This window comes from Taudactylus pleione, unplaced genomic scaffold, assembly GCF_031769625.1.
Source record: "Taudactylus pleione unplaced genomic scaffold, aTauple2 ptg000487l, whole genome shotgun sequence".
Lineage (NCBI taxonomy): Eukaryota > Metazoa > Chordata > Amphibia > Anura > Myobatrachidae > Taudactylus > Taudactylus pleione.
In genome coordinates, this window is record NW_028284889.1 from 6,763,218 (window position 1) to 6,779,888 (window position 16,671).

General features: G+C 41.8%; 1 protein-coding gene across 2 annotated transcripts in view; it reads right to left on the reverse strand.

The window, feature by feature from the left end:
• VPS53 (VPS53 subunit of GARP complex) overlaps positions 1–16,671 on the reverse strand; it is a 235,492-nt gene that overhangs the window by 161,187 nt on the left and 57,634 nt on the right. For both annotated transcript variants that reach the window (XM_088449555.1, XM_088449556.1), the window contains 3 exons: positions 9,723–9,809; positions 3,853–3,968; positions 3,048–3,167 (listed from right to left, as the gene is read on the reverse strand). In XM_088449555.1, coding sequence (XP_088305681.1) covers positions 3,048–3,167; positions 3,853–3,968; positions 9,723–9,809 — 323 coding nt within the window. The remainder of the gene's footprint in view (positions 1–3,047; positions 3,168–3,852; positions 3,969–9,722; positions 9,810–16,671) is intronic.

A 16,671-nucleotide genomic window follows, 5' to 3' on the forward strand; every position in this document is an offset into this window, starting at 1 on the left:
TATAATAGATCATTGGACTGATATACACATGTTACAACATGATGCTGATTACACTAATTCTTATGTATAGCTTATTTATTATATTAGCCTTTATTTTTAGTTCTATTCACTTGTTTGTATGATGTCATTGCACTCTGGCTAACATATACTAATATGTGCTCACTGAGCATTTGTTACATAAGTGATTATACACTCTGGCTAGCATATACTCATACATGCTTTTGTTACATAAATGAGTTTGCACTCTGGTTAACATATCCCTATATATGCCATTTAAGCATTTGCTACATGAGTGAAGTTCAGCATTAATTTACTGATTCTCTAGACCAGATACAATATGTCTTTCATCTCATTTGAATTTTTTTGATATTTGGTAAATGTGATTTGATGTATTTTAGTTACAGCATAACACAATTTTTGTTGTGTATTGACTTTTAAAAGTTCTAATATATAACCAGATAAGGGCCTGGGAGGCATTACTGTGCCTTATGTGACACTTCTTTGTTATTATTTCTTTCTGTTTTAGTCTGTTGTACTTTTATGAAGCCTTGACAAAGGTTCCGGAGTGGAACAGAAATATTGGCAACTATGGATTATGTGCATGCTAATAAAGCTTAAAGTATGTTTTGACTTCAAGTCTGGAGAGTGCCTTTATGTCTACGTATAGTAGATGTGATATCCTTTATCGTTGGGTTACCCACAGTTCAGTGGAAACTCTAAAGAAGCACCCCAGCAAATTACAAGATATAAGGTGTGAGTGCTGGACCACAGATGCCTTATATTATATAAATAATAAACAATTTATTGAGAGACACAATTCATAAAAAGGGGAGGGGAGGAGCTATGGGGATAAGGAAATGGGGAATACACAAGATTATACAAGCAAGCAATAAAACAGAGTAAAAGAGGATCAGAATAAAAAATATTTCATGCCACTTAAAAAAGAAAACGTTCCTTTCTTAAAAAAAATAATAAATAAATTAGCATCTTATCTGAGTGGAATAAGTAGAGATAGATTATTTCATATGTCCAAGAGGCAAGGTGTGGTCAGTCCAAACACGTTTCGTCCAAAGGACTTCATCAAGGGGACGAAACACGTTGGGAGCTGATTGGCTGGCACCTTATGAATTTTCACTCTGTCTCCTAACACTGTTTAGTAAATAGACCCCTAAATTTCAGTAACTTATGTATTCAGGCAAATATAAGAGAACAAGTGGGAACAATTCTGGAACATTTCTGTGTTAGTTAATCAACTCTGAAAACCATATAATTCTGTAACTTGATTAATTAATTTACTATACCAAAAGTTATACGTGATGATCAGACCTGTAATATTATTGTAAGGACCTGGGTTGTCGTCTAAACAAGGCACTATCAGAGTCACATTTGTATGGTTGTGTAGGTTTCCTCCCTCAGTTTTTGGCAAATCTGAGAGCGTCTTATGACATTTATCCTATACATAAACACATACCTGTGTTAACTGGTTCAAGTTATTTTAAGTAATTTTATTACAAGCTCTCCAGTGTTGATACACTAAAGCATGGATGGCCCAAAATTGTAAATATAGCTTTATGGACAATTTTAATCCATTTTAGAAACAGAACAAATATGGAAATAACAAATGTATGATGTTGTTAGAGAGGGAAACGAGAAGAAACTGCCCCAAGTTATTTATTCTGGCTTTAACTAGATGTATTTCCTTATTGTGAACACTGGAGATGTAAGCAATGTGCAGGGTGTGCCTTTCATTTCCGCACAAATCACGATTCCTATCACAACCAGATGGAATGGTTATCAGAATGTAAACATTAGGAAAGGAGCTTGGTAAAGATACGACTAAAAATATCAAGGATAAACTATCCATCATGTTTCCCACTGACATTTCAAATAAAGAGATGGCATCTGGGCTCCCATCTATCCTCCAATGATCAATGCCTGAAAACCTTACCCTGCTAGGTCTCTCTAAATGTTTCCACTAATATGATAAGGACGAGGACACATAATGGAAATACTCTATAATTGTGTACTGCTATCAGGATAGTCTGCAAAGAGATGATACTATTACATTATAATGATATGTTTAGAGGCATTTTATAGAAACACATCAAACACTAATATGATTAAGAAGTTAGTGGAAAATCCAGAAAAAAAAAAAGCGATGGGGGTGTATAGCTCACATGCAATGACATTTTGAGCAAGACACAAAGCCGTTTACAAAAGTAAAATTACACATTTTACACAAGTGTGCGTGCGCACAAAAAATACACATCCTTATGTTCTGAAGGGAGGGAAGGGGCATTCTAACCCAAGTAAAGTAAGGGCATGTTTACAAAATTGCACTCTATGAGGCATATACAATTGGGAGCAAGGTTTTCTCCGCAAAAAAATCACGTGGACCTCACACTGAATTGTGGAATAATGCGGGTATGCGCGCTCCTAATGCACGCGGTGCGAAAAAAAGATAAACCCTACTTGCCAGTCTGTTGGTTTCCACGGCTCTCGGTCACCTCCCCTCTATCTTTGCACTGGGGAGGGGGCTGCTGGGAGATGTAGTTCTCCTTTAGTTTATCACCTAAATCGTGGGGAGAGACTACTGTCTTCCAATTTGTTGGCCTATTGGAAGAAAAAGACCTATATATGATGAAGACTTGTTCGGCACGAATGACAAAGCCTGGTGGCCTATCAGCTACTAATCAATACAAAGCCACTTCCCACTGTCCCAGTCAATGGATCTGAAATCTTGAGGGGTATACTATAAAAGTAAGTGGTGATTACCACAAAGTAATTCATTGAATGTGATACATAAAGTCAGTGAATCACATTGTAGCAAGGCCAGGCTATGAGTGCTGGGAACAAGTTCTTTTTTTGTTTGGTGGGTGATGTACAGTATTTAATAATATATGTGCAATTCAAAAGTAAAAGAGCTTTTGACGTCATCGCTTTGGCGTAAATGCTGTGAAGTCTTCATGAGCCCCTCAATTTGTACATGGAAGACAACAAAAATAAATAAATCAGCATTTCACATGAAATCATGCAGCAACCCTCACCTCTCAGAGAGCTGGCGTATCTGTGGTATACTCATGTACTTCTGAAAATGCTCCAGTACATTCACCACTCCTTGAAGAAGGTTGGCAACCTCCCCATACTGACGTTTTCTAGTCATTGCTCTGTAAAATGCAAAAACAAACCATTTGTATTTCAATAACAAACAGTGACTAAGATAAATCAATTCTTATACATTCCAATTGCAAGACTGTATTTAAAGATCAAGTAAAGTCACAATCGAAAATGAACATACATATAAGTATTAGACTTTATGAATGAGCTGAACACAATGTCCCCCCTTTAACTCCTGTTGCAGGTCGTCATGATACGAGAGAGGTCTCCCACAGCTAAACAGCGACTGTCTCTAGCTTAGCAGGAATGTATTGTTCAGATGGATTCGCATACAGGGGCAGGGCCTGTAATGTCACTGCAACTCAAATCTTATTAGCACAACAAGTGGTGAAGCTGCCCATTATTTATCTAGTACATTCTATAAAATGATATCTACAATCAGATTGGTTGATATGGGCAATTTCACTGCTTGACCTCTTTAGGCCATTTAAAAATGTATACCTACACCAAATTAAAATATATATTAATTACCTTAAACATACATTAAAATTCTCTAATTTTAGTACCAACCTGTTTATTCACTCTAAAACATAATAAAATATGTAAATCTAATTCTTTTTTTATTCCGGGTTTTATTTCATAGTTAGACATAATGCACATACATTGAGCTGCCTGTCTGTAGTACAGAGGGAGGGAACCTGTTGTTGAAATTAAATTGACCGTTAGAAGACTTACTCCAGTGAGTCCACTCCTCCAGCAAGCATGTGTAGATGGTTCAGTGTTGTAATTGAGGTGGTCAAATGGCGCTTGGCATGATCCAACTGCTTAATATCCCGTGTGATTTCTTTTACCTTGGAAAAACCATACAAGGTAGGTTAGCGATGGAACATTTGAGGTAGAGAATCTGGAAATCAAGGTCGGTAAACACCACAGCTAAGAATTCCCCAATTATGACACTTAGTATAAAATGTGAGAATACTCCTAGGTAATATAGGACTATACCCAATAGGAGTAGTATATTACATATGACACCTAAAGCTCACCTAACTAGGTCAATATCTCTGCAAGATCATTACATATTGGTGTAGTATAGTTTGGGATGCTACCTTTATTTATGTTAATCAGAACCATGGACTCTATTATTGACTGATACGACTGATTCATTTCACACAAATTAAGATTTTAGAAATTGACCATTTTCATTCTCCCATATTTTTTACGGTTTTCATTCTCCCATATTGTTTACTGTAACACCTTGCTACTCCAAACATTTTTCTTTCCATCTGTTACAAATACACATTTTACTTCTTCTAGGCACATTTTACATGTTAAAGATCTTGTTTCTCATAAAAAAAAACATGAACATGCACCAAAGTTTAAGCTCGGTATCTAGAAAAATACCTTGAGAAAAAGAATGGATGTAGCGAAGCACAGTTCTAAATATACAGACTTTTATACAACTAGTTAAACTTGTTTAAGAACAAGTGTAAAGTTATTCAGTAGCAAAAGTACTGCTTGTAATATATGATTTTGCTGCTCTGTAAATGTCGCTGTTTTTTCAATTCTTCTAGTTTATGTACCACTTTCTGTGACAGGCTGCACACTGTGAGAGTCTTTAAGCGCAGGAATGGCTTCATTTTTTTTTTGCAACCTGCTACATTGATTTGCACTGCACAACTATGACAATTTTAGGTAGGACTGTGTATTCTGAGTAAATAAATTGTTCAAGAGTTCTGGAAATCTCACTGTGTGTAGGGCATTGGAGTTAGCGGTCTGCATGGAATCTGTATGAATAACTGCTGAACCTAAGCCCGGCGGATGAAATACCAACGCCGGAAGCTGAAGATCCCGACCAAGGTAAGTAACACCTCTAACCCTCCCCTTTCCTCCCCCTATCCCTCCCTTAGGGATGCCTAACCCTAACCTCCCCCTGGGGTGCCTAAACCGCACCCCAAACCTAACTCTCCCGAAGAGGGGGGGGTGCCTAAACCTAACTTCCCCCCTGGTGGTGCCTGACCCTAACTCACCCTTCCCCCTAACCTAACCCTCCCGGGGGGGGGTGCCTAGCCCAAAGTACCCCTGGGAGTCCCTAATCCTAACCCTCCACCTCCCACGCTAAGTGCTCCCGATGCCCGGCTTACCTACAATCAGTATGCCAGGTGTAGGGATTTCAGCGTGGGGCTGATGATAGGCGTCGGTATTTAGACGCCTATCATTAGTCCCATCCCGAGAATTCACAGTTGGGAAACCGGCGGTCGGCATTTCGACCGCCGGCTTCATGACTACATCCCGTCTGCATAGCTGCATGCACACTGTGTGTACAAAAATCAGAACAGCAAACATTTTCTGTGGGCTCAAACACTGAAGGATCCACAGCCAGACTAATGATGGTAGCTCAGGCCTGGCAACCTGTGGCTCTCCAGCTGTTGTGAAACTACAAGTCCCAGAGCACCGTCCCATTAATCAGCTGGTAAAGCATGCTGAGACTTGTAGAGTCACATCTGGAGAGCCACAGGCTGGAAAGGCATGTAGTAGCTACTCGCCTGCTACAGGCTAAAGCTCTAGTGACTAAGGCCCTCATTCAGAGCCGTACGCTCTGAGCAGAGCGCACGCTCTGCATGAGGGCCGGGCTCCATTTTCATGGAGCGTCCTCCTGGACGCTCGTATAGCAGTGGGTCACCACCCACAGGCTATACGAGCGTGCATTTTGATGGCCATCGCGACCATCGAAATTGCGAGCCGGAGCCTGCGGTTGAGGTTTTCAACCGCAAGCTCCTGAGTGATTTTGGCTCTATCAGAGCCAAAATCACTCCCACTGACATCACTAGTGATGTCAGTGGGCCGGCTTCTGACGGGAGGCGTTCCCGTGGGAACGCCCCCGTCAGGGAGGCACGCCCCCGGCACGCCCACCAAAGGGGGCGTGCTGTCAATCAACATTGACAGCACGCCCCCTTTGATCGGACACAACGAGCGAAGGAAAGTCCTTCGCTCGTCGTGTCTGGCGCATGCGCACGACGGAGCTCCCTCCGTCGTGCGCATGCTCAGTGCAGACCATCGACCCACTTGCGAGCGGACAGCCGCTCGCGAGTGGGTCTGAATCAGGCCCTAAGTCTATCCAGCAAAGGCCCACAACCACAGCAGGAAGCGTATCTTACACTGGAGATGCGGTAATACAGCCAATATCCCTGTGCTAAAAGAAACCTCAGTGCACAAAAGCTAGTAAGAATACAAAGCACCGAGTTACATATCAGATCCTAAGTGAAATTGCAGAGGTCGCTCAGTTAGAAGATATTGAGAACTCATCTCAACTGCTTTAGTCCAGTTCTTCTCAAATCCAGTCCTCGGGACACACTTACAGTGCATGTTTCCCATATATCTTTGTTGGAGCACAGGTGTACTCATTACTGAGGAGTCCAGGAAAACATGCACGCTTAGGGGTATTATTTACTTGTGCGGTCTTTTAGAAGTGGAGTTGTTGCCCACTGCATACATGTTTTTACTCATTCACTGACTTAAATTAGTTTAGCAAAGAACTGTAAATAAAAGCAGCCAACCCGAGGTCCGGGAATTGGGTCTGGATCTTTATCAGGTCTATAGCCGGGTCTGTTCGCCATTTAACCTTTGCTGACAGGCGGCAGACATTTGAGCCATATTCTGAACTGAGTGGGCATAAACATCTATCCAAGGGGGTACTGACATAGTAGGTTGTACTAGCTGTGGTTACTCCATGGTGGGAGGCAGCACAGGGGCTGATAAGTGGTCCACTAACTGCATCATAACCTGGGATAAGGAGGACACCCAAGGTGGCTCCTGGACATGGGCTGGTAAGGTGGGCTGGAGAGGTAGTACATAATTTGCACACAGACCATCCTGCACAAAATCCTGTTTGTACAAGCACGTTGAACAGGATCTGCAAGTCACCAGCACAGGGGCCTGAGGGTCCTGTTTCCCCGTAGAAGACATAGTAATAACCAGCCAGCAGCACACAATCAGTGTATGGCTAGAAATGCAGAGTGACACAATTTCACAAATACAAGTAAATGTGAAGTAATAGTGAATCCCCACTCCCCTGGTAGTTGAGGGTTAAACAAGAGCAGTAGGGATAGATATAACTGACAAAGTTTTTTGACAGTATATGACCACAACAGAGCTAGTACATGTCACATACAATGCATATAAATATACATATAATGGGCACTAAATCAACTTCTCAAGCCTCCAGGGGCTGGTAGGATTTGTGCACTGTATAACCTGGCCCCAGGGAGAGGTATACAGGGAGACTGGACCCGAATCTCCTGAGACCTGTAGCTTCAAAAAAGTCCTTATTAATGGCAGCTTAGCGTCTCAATTAGGGAGAAGGGTGAGGGGAGGAGCATCTCAGAGGCGGGAAACCTCGTGAGGGATCACACTCTGAGCTGGGGGAGGGGCTGCCGGGGGAGAGCCTTCCTCCCCTGCTGCTGCATCAACCGCCGGGTGCCACTGGTCTCCCTATGGTCCCCAACGCCAGCTTTTAACCGCCCCGGTGGTCTAGTGGGGAAGCTGACGAACCAGTCGCCCCACTGCAGCGTCCTCCGACAGGTCTCCATCGCCGGAGGTAAGGACTGCACAACACTCGATTCCCCGCAAGTGAAGAATCGCCTCACCTGCTCTTGTCCGGCTGCAGCCCTGGGTCCCCAGTGGTGCGGCTAGCAGAGTCCCGCTGGCCCCCGCTGTAATCACCAGACCACTCACCAATGTTGCGGCGCCGGTGGAGGTAGCTGGAGCAGCAGCACAGGCGCCCATTAGGACGTCTTGCTGCGATAAACAAACAAACTCAAAAACAAAGCTTGGGACTGCCTAAGCAGTCCCCCTGTCTAAAGGTGTGACTGGTCCTGCCGGCACCAAACATAAAACTGTCTCCCTGTGGCAGGGGGCGGGGTATCCTGGGAGCTAAAGCTTTAATTGTTTGGAGCCCGGATCACTCCAACCACATACACCCCACTGTATCCCTGTGGATCCCCTATGGACTCTGAAGGAGAAAATATGAATAACCCTCTCACACACACACACAATAATACAACCCCAACCGTAATATTCACCCCCCCACACACAAAACCATAATAATAATACCCCATACGCACACACAATAATACACCATCCCAGCACAGACAGTATTAAAAACTGTATAGGTATACCACCCCCCAGACAACATTAAAACATTTTCACACCACCACTGACACTTGCCTGTCCAGAGGGAGGATCTGTCTGGTTTCTGCCTGCGGAGCTCCAGGGCACAGGAAAAGAATACAGAAACAGGATTGACTTGAGAAGATGGCGGAGACTTGGGTGAGGGGGTGGGGACTTTGCCAGGGACAGGAGGGAGTCGATTAGAATAGCCAGATAGGGAAGAGGAGGGGGGTGGGGACTTCAGTAAGTGGGTGGGGTCTTGGCTACCAACATGAGTGTAGTAGACTATAATAGACAGGGTAGAGGAGGGGATTTGGGATGAGGGGGCTGGTTCTTGGCCAGGAATAGGAGTAAATAGATTTAGTAGAATAATAGAATATGGGTAGTGACAGACAGGTTAGAGCAGTGGTTCTCAAACTCGGTCCTCAGGACCCCACAGAGTGCACATTTTCCAGGTCACCCAGCAGGTGCACAGGTGTATTCATTACTCACTGATACATTTTAAAAGTTCCACAGGTGGAGCTAATTATTTCACTTGTGATTTTGTGAGGAGACCTGGAAAACATGCACTGTTTGGGGTCTCAAGGACAGAGTTTGAGAACCTGTGGGGTAGAGGATAGGTGGGAGCAGAGACTTGGGGTCTCAGTCAGGGAGGGGAGGGATCACTTGGGCATCCGCAGCGCAGGTTCAGACTCAAGAAGGAACCAGTGCAGGTAGGTGGACTTGGAAGGAGTGCTCAGTGCAGCCACCAGCTGCATGGATGTGTCTGACAACCAGGCAACATGCATACAATGCTACCCGGCTGCTCTGATGGTGCTATAAACAGAGACCGCAGAGCACTTTTCAACTGTCACCTGGCCATAAGTCATGTATGTGCAGCAATGCCTGCGACCCTCACTGAAGCTAAATTTGTAACGGCCCAGGGGGCATATGGCACCCAGTCCACTCCTGCCCGGCAACAACAGCAGGGGGACTGCTTCAAAGAGGAGGCAGAGAGGAGGAGCCGGAGGGGAGGGGCGCCCTCGCTCTCTTCTCCAGCTGGACCGCCTCCTCCCTTTAAATTGCAGCCCGCAGTACTGGCTGCAACGCTTTAGTTCTACCTATGATTGGCTTCTCTCTTAAATGTATTTGATATTCTGCATGCTGCAATAAACTGTTTATTGAAAACCAAATAAAAATAGTAGTCAATTGTCTTATGTGTTGTGTACATTAATACTTATGTGTGTGGTACTTTTAGACTTTAGCCTCATGTTACCCTCTGCTATTTTTCGTGGGCTTGTTTACGAAGAAAAAAACACTTGAAATGGGGATTTGATTGTAGTTTGAAAAACTTACTGACTGCAAAACTCTTAATCATTTCTCTTAAATTCCATCTTTCCATAATGTATATATATACCCTGATGGGGAACACTATTATCCTCTTAGGCCAGTTTAATTACCATTTGTTCCGATTTCTCAGCCTTGTCTTTAATGTCTTTGATCTTGCCGAAGAGTTGCTGTATGGCTTTCTGAGCCTCTTCCAAAGCCTGAGAGAGAGAAAAAAACAGAGATTCAGCAATTCATCAATTCTATGTAAAGCTGACAGTATTTATTATTTAACATGCAAATTCGGAACAATGTATTCATGCTAACCAGAGTGCACTTATATTATGCTACTCATACATTATATAAAATGTAAATAAACATTAAGTGTATATAACTTTCCACATGAAATTGGTGTATATACAATATATTTTACTTCTAAACACTTTTTAATCTATACTTTATAAAAATAAACATTATAAAAGACAGTACAATTTGTTCTTGCCAACCGACTTCCATGATTCCGCTAAATGCTATCTATATAAATATGAGCATTTTTGGCTTCTCATGTTCAAACAAACAGAATCAACTTTTAAAGGTTGAGTACTTTGTAATTTTAATTGTGATGTTTTATCTGAACTAACAAGTCTTAAATTTATGATAAACTTAAAGACTTTAATGCATTTCATTAAAAAAAAAAAAAAAAACACCTTGGTTTCTACATATATACAAATTGTAATGGTACTAAAGGACCAATATGTCCATCTACTATATCTAATTATGTATTTGTGTTTCTAGGTCTGAATTATTAAAAGTATAGCCCCATGGGTGATTATCTGTGTGACGCACAGGACATTTACATACATTCAGGTACATGATCTGTTTCTATAACACAATTTTTATTTTTCTGGTGTCCAAGTCTTAAATACTTAGTTGGTAGAAAATATTCACCAGAACAAATGTCACTACAGTAAACCGTTCAACTGGAATTTTTTAAACACTCTGGGCCTAATTCAGACCCACTCGCGAGCGTAGGACGCTCGCAAGCGGGTCGATGGTGCCCTAATGCGCATGACGGAGGGAGCTCCGTCGTGCGCATGCGTGAGACCCGCATAGCGACAGCCAAGCTGTCGCTCCAGGTCTCACACCAAAGGGGGCATGCTGTCGATGGTGACTGACAGCACGCCCCCTTTGGTGGGCGTGCCGGGGGCGTGGCTGCCAGACGGAGACGTTCCCATGGGAATGCCTGCCGTCTGGGTCCGGCCCCACTGACATCACTAGTGATGTTAGTGGGAGTGCTTTTGGCTCTGATAGAGCCAAAAGCACTCCTGGGCTTGCGGCAGCGAGACCCTACCGCAGGGTCTCGTCGCAAGCCCGATGGTCGCGCTGGTCATGACCATCGCGACCATCTTTTTGGCCGCTCGCATAAGCTGTGGGTGGTCACTCACAGCTATGCGAGTGGCCAGGAGGCCGCTCCATTTTTAGGTAGGAGGGCCCTGATTCAGAGCGAGCGCTCTGGTCAGAGCGTCCGGCTCTGAATCAGGCCCTCGGTGTGATGCACGGGACTCTCTATTAGCAGTGTTTAGAAAACACTACAAGGAGAAAGAACATCCTTTGTACTATGCTCAGACGTATGATGTTATGGTACTGTACATCTATTATTACCAACAAACCTATTGAATATCCACACCATTTACAGAACACATAGCAAAATAAAGTAATAAACTCTATATGTTCTATTTATTTATATATTCATTAGCTTTAGCTTCCCCTCTGCAAATGTGAATCATATGATATTATCTTTATGTATCTTGCAATGGCGGGGATCAAGCTCCACAACTGTAATAGATCACTATGAGGCTAATAAATAGCATGGCAGCCTATGCTGCATGGCTACAGTCTAACCACTTTATTGTTATAAATATTCCGACATGGTGGAATTGCTGTAGATTTTCTCATTATGTCTGAGTGGTTACTTTTTACTGTGCAGCAAATAAGTACATACCCGCATTATTGCTGATAAACAGCTAGTGTTGTCTACATCTCAATCTCCAGCAAGCACCAGAGGTGTACGCTAACGCAGCCATGACTGCGCACTATTGGCCGTATCATTGAAACATCAGCCTTATGGAGGAGCAGAATGTCTCTCTGAACATGGCGCTAAAATCAGTGCAACTGCGTAAAAAGTTGTAGTCGCTGACTGCGACACACTTATGCCCCACTAGCTATTACCACCCAGAAACTCCCACTGAAATTGCCTTTCTCTGCAGCCAAATTCGTTCTGCGTACTCCGAGCAGAAGCGCAGAGCGACTCAAATTCATGTGCAGACTGAATACAATCGGCCAATTGTGTCCAACATAGAGATTGCATCCAGCTCTGAATCAGGCCCCTTGAGTGAATGACGCAAGAGAGGTCTCCAGATGGGAATTTCAAGGTTTAAAAAAAAAAAAAAAAAAAGGTGTCAGTGTGGTGGGCTGGGGGGATTTAATACACACATGCTGAGGTTGACATGACACAAGAAAAGTATATTTAACCTTTACTAAAATCTGAAATACTCTATAAGTGCCTGTTTAACTGAATACAGCTCTACTGAAATGAAATAAGACATTGAGTGATGCATCTGACCAGTCCACCCATGTGGTTAAGTGGACAGCTGCCTAAATTCTTCCTCAAATAACTGCAGATAATATCTTACAAAGAAGACATCCAGCATATATTTATATCATTTTAATCAAGTCAATAAAGAGGGGCATACATTAAAGGGGTTGTACACATACGGATCACAGATGATGGGCAGTAGGTTTGAAAACAGGCAAGCAAAAAGTGTAATATTAATTAAAAAAGAGGTTAGTGCTTTTTTTCTCCCAATAGGAGATAGAGTGCTTTACATTGGCAGATTAAAATGCATGATACAAAATAAACTTAAGGTTGCTATTAGATGGCTTCCAAATTATTATGGAGAATTTAAACCCTCTACCGTACTACAACCTTTCCTCTCACCACTGTTCATATTGTTGATATAGCCACAAACTTTTTTTTTCTCCTATTTTGTCCTTTAATACAATAATTATACAAAACTCAATATAATTTACCATTTATATCAGACAATCTAAAGTTTGCCTGAGGTCACTAAAGCAATATGCATACTGTATACTTGTACATGCCAGGCAATTGCACTTATATATGTTTGCTTGAGAAGGAAACCAAAGAAATACCAGATACAATTTTACAGCAGAAAGATTAATGATTTAAGTCAATCCAAATGCATAGGAAATCATAAGAATGTAAATAAATACACAGAAGAGAAACAGATTCAGATTCAATTGAAAAAGTATTTACATTGTTGCTAACATTACATATACTGTATCTACATTTTATTTAAATACCAAACAATGGCAAGTAACTAAAATGAGAAAATGCAATGATGCAAATCAAACATTTGGAAGTAATATTTGCTTTTAGACGTATAATTTTGAAGGCTAAATACAGGTAATGGCAAAATCCCGAAACCCGAGATTCCTAACTGTCTCAAGTTAAGGGGAAGATTTATGAAAGCTTGGAGAGAGAAAGTGGAGAGAGATAAAGTATTAACCAATCAACTGTCACTTTACAGGCTGTTTTTGAAAAATGACAGCTAGGAGCTGATTGTTTGGTACTTTATCTCCCCCAAATATCTTACATTGTTCCAAAACTTGCAAAACCAGGTCATTTCTAAAACAATTTTATAGTAAAACTCTAAAAATAAAAAATACTCCTCCAACATATACGACAAAGTCGTATGGGAGAAAAACAGAAGAAAAGGAAAACAAGGAGAAAGAAACAAGAAAAGAGAAAAGAACAAATAGAGTAATATTTCATGTCATCATATTTCATCAATTGAATATTCATTCAAGTTTATACGCAACAAGCAGTGGCATAAGGGAAACTTCCAATGCAGAGTATGTCATGTGGGCAATTCCATCTATACAGTATATTTCACTGTAAGGACAGCTAAAAACAGGCCAGGATGTAATACATCTAAAATTAGTGCTACTACCATTGAGAAAAACAGTACTTCAACTTGCATGAAAGCATGGTTTTAAATGGCGCATATATAGCAATTTTTTGTTGAGTTTAACGTGCCAAAAACCCACCATTTTAGAAAAATCAGAGGCTTTTACATCCTGACCTAGGTGTTTTTTTTTTTTTTTTAAAGTAAACCAAGGATCAAGCTCCACATTACTTTTTCTTTACCGTTTACACAAATAAGTCTTTGACAAGAGGGGCCTAAAGCCGGGTACACACTAGACGATATTGTCTACATTGGGCATTTTGTACCCGCTACGTCACTGACGATGCGCACTCCTGTCCGTCATCAGTGACATCGCCAGTTGGACCTTCATGCAGGTTCGACGGGTGATATCGTCAGTGGAGGTCATTTTGCCGAATGCAGCATGGTCCCCGCTGTCGCATTGGCAAATGTGTATGCACTTGTGGATACCGGGTCCCGCCACATCAGCTGGGTACACATCGTTAAGTGTGTTCCCAGCCGTACACATGGCTGGGTACGGCCGGGTACACAGTAGTACAATGAAAAAGGTCTGCAGGCCAAAATATTTAATAACATTTATATTCAGAATGCATCATCTTAGGAAAACCAGGGTTGTTATTAAACAGCATCAACATTTAATCATAACAAAACTGACAGGAATACTTAGGGCTCAATCCAATTAGCCGCGAAGGGTGTGACATGCCATTGTCACAGAGTTAAAACACCGGCAACGGCACCGCTTCTCGCACTCCTCGCTGCCCGCTCTGAACCCAAATTTGCACAATTTTGCTTGGAGTCCTACGGGGCTGCGAGCAATTTTGTGTAGGTTTGGGCTGCCGTAAAGTGCGGCTCGTTGCCGCGATGACTCACACCCGCGAGATCATCGTGGCTAATTGGATTGACCCCCTTCGTGTTTTCAAGACACAGAAACACTGAATATAAACATAGGGACATGAAGAAAGAGAACCATGTTTATCTATACACTTACATTGGGCCTGATTCAGGGTAGTACGCAAACCCAATGGCTTGTGTACTATTCTGATTGTGCGAGATCTGTGCATGCGCCAGATTTGTACTACACACACGTGCAGGTCACCCTCTGTGAGACCACTCCCAGTTCCCCCAAACTGCAGCATGATTGACATGCTGCAGCATTTGGAGGGCGGAGCAGCGAAGGGGACCGTTCTACAAAATGGGATGCATGCCCCAATTTTGTAGGCATGGCCAGGCCAGGGTCTGCGTCTTCCAATGCAGATTTTCTTGCCTCGGCTACGGAACTGCGAGGGGCAATCTGAGTAACCTCAAGGTTACTGAGATTGCCGATAGTCTTGAAGAAAATCCGATGCTGTGTTTTAGGATTGAGAACTTGGATCTGCAATGCAGTCAGGAGGCACCCAATTACCTCAAACGCCTCCTGCTGCATTAGCATATTAGATATACAGTATTGATCAGCTGCTTCCCTGCGTCTGTACAATACTGTACAACTCTGAATCAGGCCCATAGTTCCCTAAGAGCCATTTGCTTTGTGAGAGATTTAACTGCACAGTTTTTATTCAGGTTTATGAAGTCCCAAGTTAACTCTCTCAGGTGTGCTCTCTTTTGTGGCATTGTTTACTTTGCTAATAAGCCAAAAAGAAAAATAATAAATCCCCTTGGAAATTGTGCAAACTATATAGATTTTCTGGCCACCCAACACAATGATTAAGTCTAATTCTTGATTGAGCTTAATAATACACAGACCAGCTTTAGAAAATGTGAGTATTATTAATTGAATTGGGATAAAAACCTATTATAGATAAAACGTCCTTATTTTTTCCCCACTTGCTCACTGTATTTGCATTACCGAGCAGGTGTATGTAATAAACGTGACCATTAATGTATATTGGGCATGCTCGTTCATGTCAGTCTTTTGATAAAAGGAATTTTAGACAGCTATAATAGGGTTGGGAAAAGTCTTCTGGAGATCAGCATAGGCCATGCTCTTGTGTGACAAACAGAAGGAGCTGAGCTAGCATGCCTGTATATCTGCAAGCCTTCAAAATAACACAATAAGGAATACTTCCCAGCTGTTGCTCTTCACCAAACTGACCTCCATTGTTACAGCCTCTACTGCCATTATTCACTGCATTGGACAGCCCTGTCTCTGCATCTAATACTTAGTACATACCTCGGGTACCTGTTACCGCTTTAGTCTCTTCATCTGACTTTATCCTATCAGCACGTTTTTCTACACTGTCTCATATACCACACCTTTTTCCTTGTTGTCTTCACATTTTAAATTTAAAACTTAAAAAAAACTGAATAAAACTGAAGGCTAAAAATATGATATGCTTTCTTTTCAAAGCCTTTCAACAGATTGTACTTCCTATAACACCATGTGAATTTGTGCTGACTGCATGATCTTAACAAAGTACTGTTATGTCCAGAAATGTGAACATATCCAACTTCAGCCAACAATAATAAACATACAAAAGGAAACAGTCTTTTAACATCGTTATTCAGAGCTTTGTAGATAGCTGTCAAAATTATAACTACAATATTACAATGGAAAAAAAAAATATATAGTCTTCATGTCTTTAACCGCACTTTATTAACCAGTTTGCCTGGCTGTTGGGATTGTGCTGTAAGTAACGGGCATTTTTATAGCGGTAACTAGTAAGTCAATGTGAATGCTTACAATAGGCTGGCAAAATGTAAGTTTACTTGGTACCTTACCTTTCAGTGTAATTTACAGTTCTGTACAGGTTGAGTCTCCCATATCCAAAATGCTTGGGACCAGGGGTATTTTGGATAAAGGAATATTTCGTATTTTGGAATAATTGCATACCATAATGAAATATCTTGGGAATAGGATCCAAATATACACACATAATGCATTTATGTGTTATATACACCTTATACACACAGCCTGCAGGTCATTTTATACAATATATTCAATAATTTTGTGGCTCAAACAAAGTTTGCGTACAGAAATGAAATTCATTTATGTCTCATATACACCTTATACACACAGCCTGAAGGTAATTTTATACAATATTTGTAATAATTTTATGCC